This window comes from Curcuma longa, unplaced genomic scaffold (assembly GCF_044706935.1).
Source record: "Curcuma longa cultivar G26 ecotype Majalengka, Jawa Barat unplaced genomic scaffold, ITB_CL_G26_1.1 contig_14034, whole genome shotgun sequence".
NCBI lineage: Eukaryota > Viridiplantae > Streptophyta > Magnoliopsida > Zingiberales > Zingiberaceae > Curcuma > Curcuma longa.
In genome coordinates this window covers 1-1,660 of record NW_027429637.1, presented here as the reverse complement: position 1 = coordinate 1,660, position 1,660 = coordinate 1, and the positions used below count along the sequence as shown (strand labels likewise).

At 42.8% G+C, this 1,660-nt stretch overlaps 1 protein-coding gene across 1 annotated transcript; it reads left to right on the top strand.

The window, feature by feature from the left end:
• Positions 1–352: 352 nt before the first annotated feature.
• LOC141816027 (uncharacterized) lies at positions 353–1,238 on the top strand (the record flags this gene model as incomplete). Its single annotated transcript, XM_074703860.1, has 1 exon — positions 353–1,238. A coding segment is annotated over exon 1 (886 nt), but the record flags the coding sequence as incomplete, so codon positions are not given.
• Between the last annotated feature and the right edge of the window lie 422 nt (positions 1,239–1,660).

The window sequence follows — 1,660 nt, the reverse complement described above, 5'->3', positions numbered from 1 at the left end:
TTGGGTATTACACTGGGAGCCTCCGAAACACTCCAAATGACCTCTGGACACGTTCAAATGCTCTCCAACTTCATAGCTCTTTGAGTATCCTACAAATATACATGAAAAATGTTAGATTCAATCCAAAATTTGTAGGAATAAGCAATATGATCTAAAATAAGTTCTTACTCGCAACATGTGTTAATATTCAATAGTTACACAACGAGAGGGCCAAAATATCAAGTTTTAGAGCCAAAATAAACTATGAAAATGAGTGTTATCACCAGACTTTAACCCCATAGAGCACTACAAAGCTATTGAGCTTAGGAGCGGACGGACCTTGAAGGACAGAGAGCCTCAAGTGACTGCTCCTATGGAAGGTATATCTCTCACCCCAGCCGCCGTACAACCTCCTTCCTTAGTACCCAATGTTGAAGACATAATGGAGGAAGTTGAGACCGCTACGCCCGCTGGGACTCAACCGAAGAAATCATATGTGAGGAATATCCCTTTCCCGCCGAGGCTCCTATACAAGCAAAAAGATGAGAAGTTTGAAAATCTATACAATAGGGTGAAGGATTTAACGTTGGATGTGCCCCTTCTCGATGCACTCATCGAGATGTCCAAATTTGCAAACTTCATTAAGGGGTTAATGTCTACCAAGGATATCACCCGGCTAAAGAATATTGTGGCGCTCACTGAGGATATAAGTGAGAAAATTCTGAACAACAAAATTCCTCAGAAACTCAAGGACCCAGGTAGTTTCTTCCTCCCATGCAAGATTGGCAATATTTCTATTGGAAGAGCTTTCTGTGACCTAGGAGCCAGCGTCAGCATTATCCCATACATTACAAGTGAAAGATGTGGGTACACGGATCTGAAACTTACACCCATGGCCATTCAACTAGCAGATCAAACTTGCAGATATCCTAAGGGAATAGTTGAAGATGTGCTAGTGAAAGTCGGGGGGTTCACAATCCCTACCGACTTCGTAGTGCTTGATATGGAGGAAGATCCGTCTATCCCCATTATTTTGGGAAGCTCATTTTTCACCACTTCTAGAGCGAAGATCGATGTAAAGAATCGAAAATTATCTCTAGAGGTTGGCAAGAAGAAAATCGATTTCAATCTCTCCTTGGACTCCAATGCATACTTGCCGGAAAAGCCCTATTGTTGTCGATTGGAAGACATCCAACCGAGGAAGAGGAAGTTTGAGTACCACCCTACAATCATGCCGGAAAAGACGCCCGCTCCGGCTGGTAAATAAGGAAGCTGTGTTCAAAAACAACAAAATACAAAGTTCCTCCCAGGGGAAGGTTGGCGAGAGTGCAACCAATGATCTCTGTACAATATGGAATAAAGGGATCGAGCTAAAGACCTTAAACAAGCGCTTCTTGGAAGGCAACCCAAGGATTTCTTTACTTTTCATTTCTTTTATGTTCATACGCATACACTCTTTTTGTTTTGTTTCAAGAGTTACTAAAGAAGTTTTCCTATTTTTGCAGAAAATTTTTGAGTTCGTGAAGCAATAAAAGCTAGACTGTGCCTTATATTTGGCACAAGCAACTTATGGTCGTGTCCCACGGACACGGTCGTGTCCCACGGACACGGTCATGTCCCACGGACACGGTCATGTCCCACGGACACGGTCGTGTCTCAATAAAAAGGCACACTGGACATG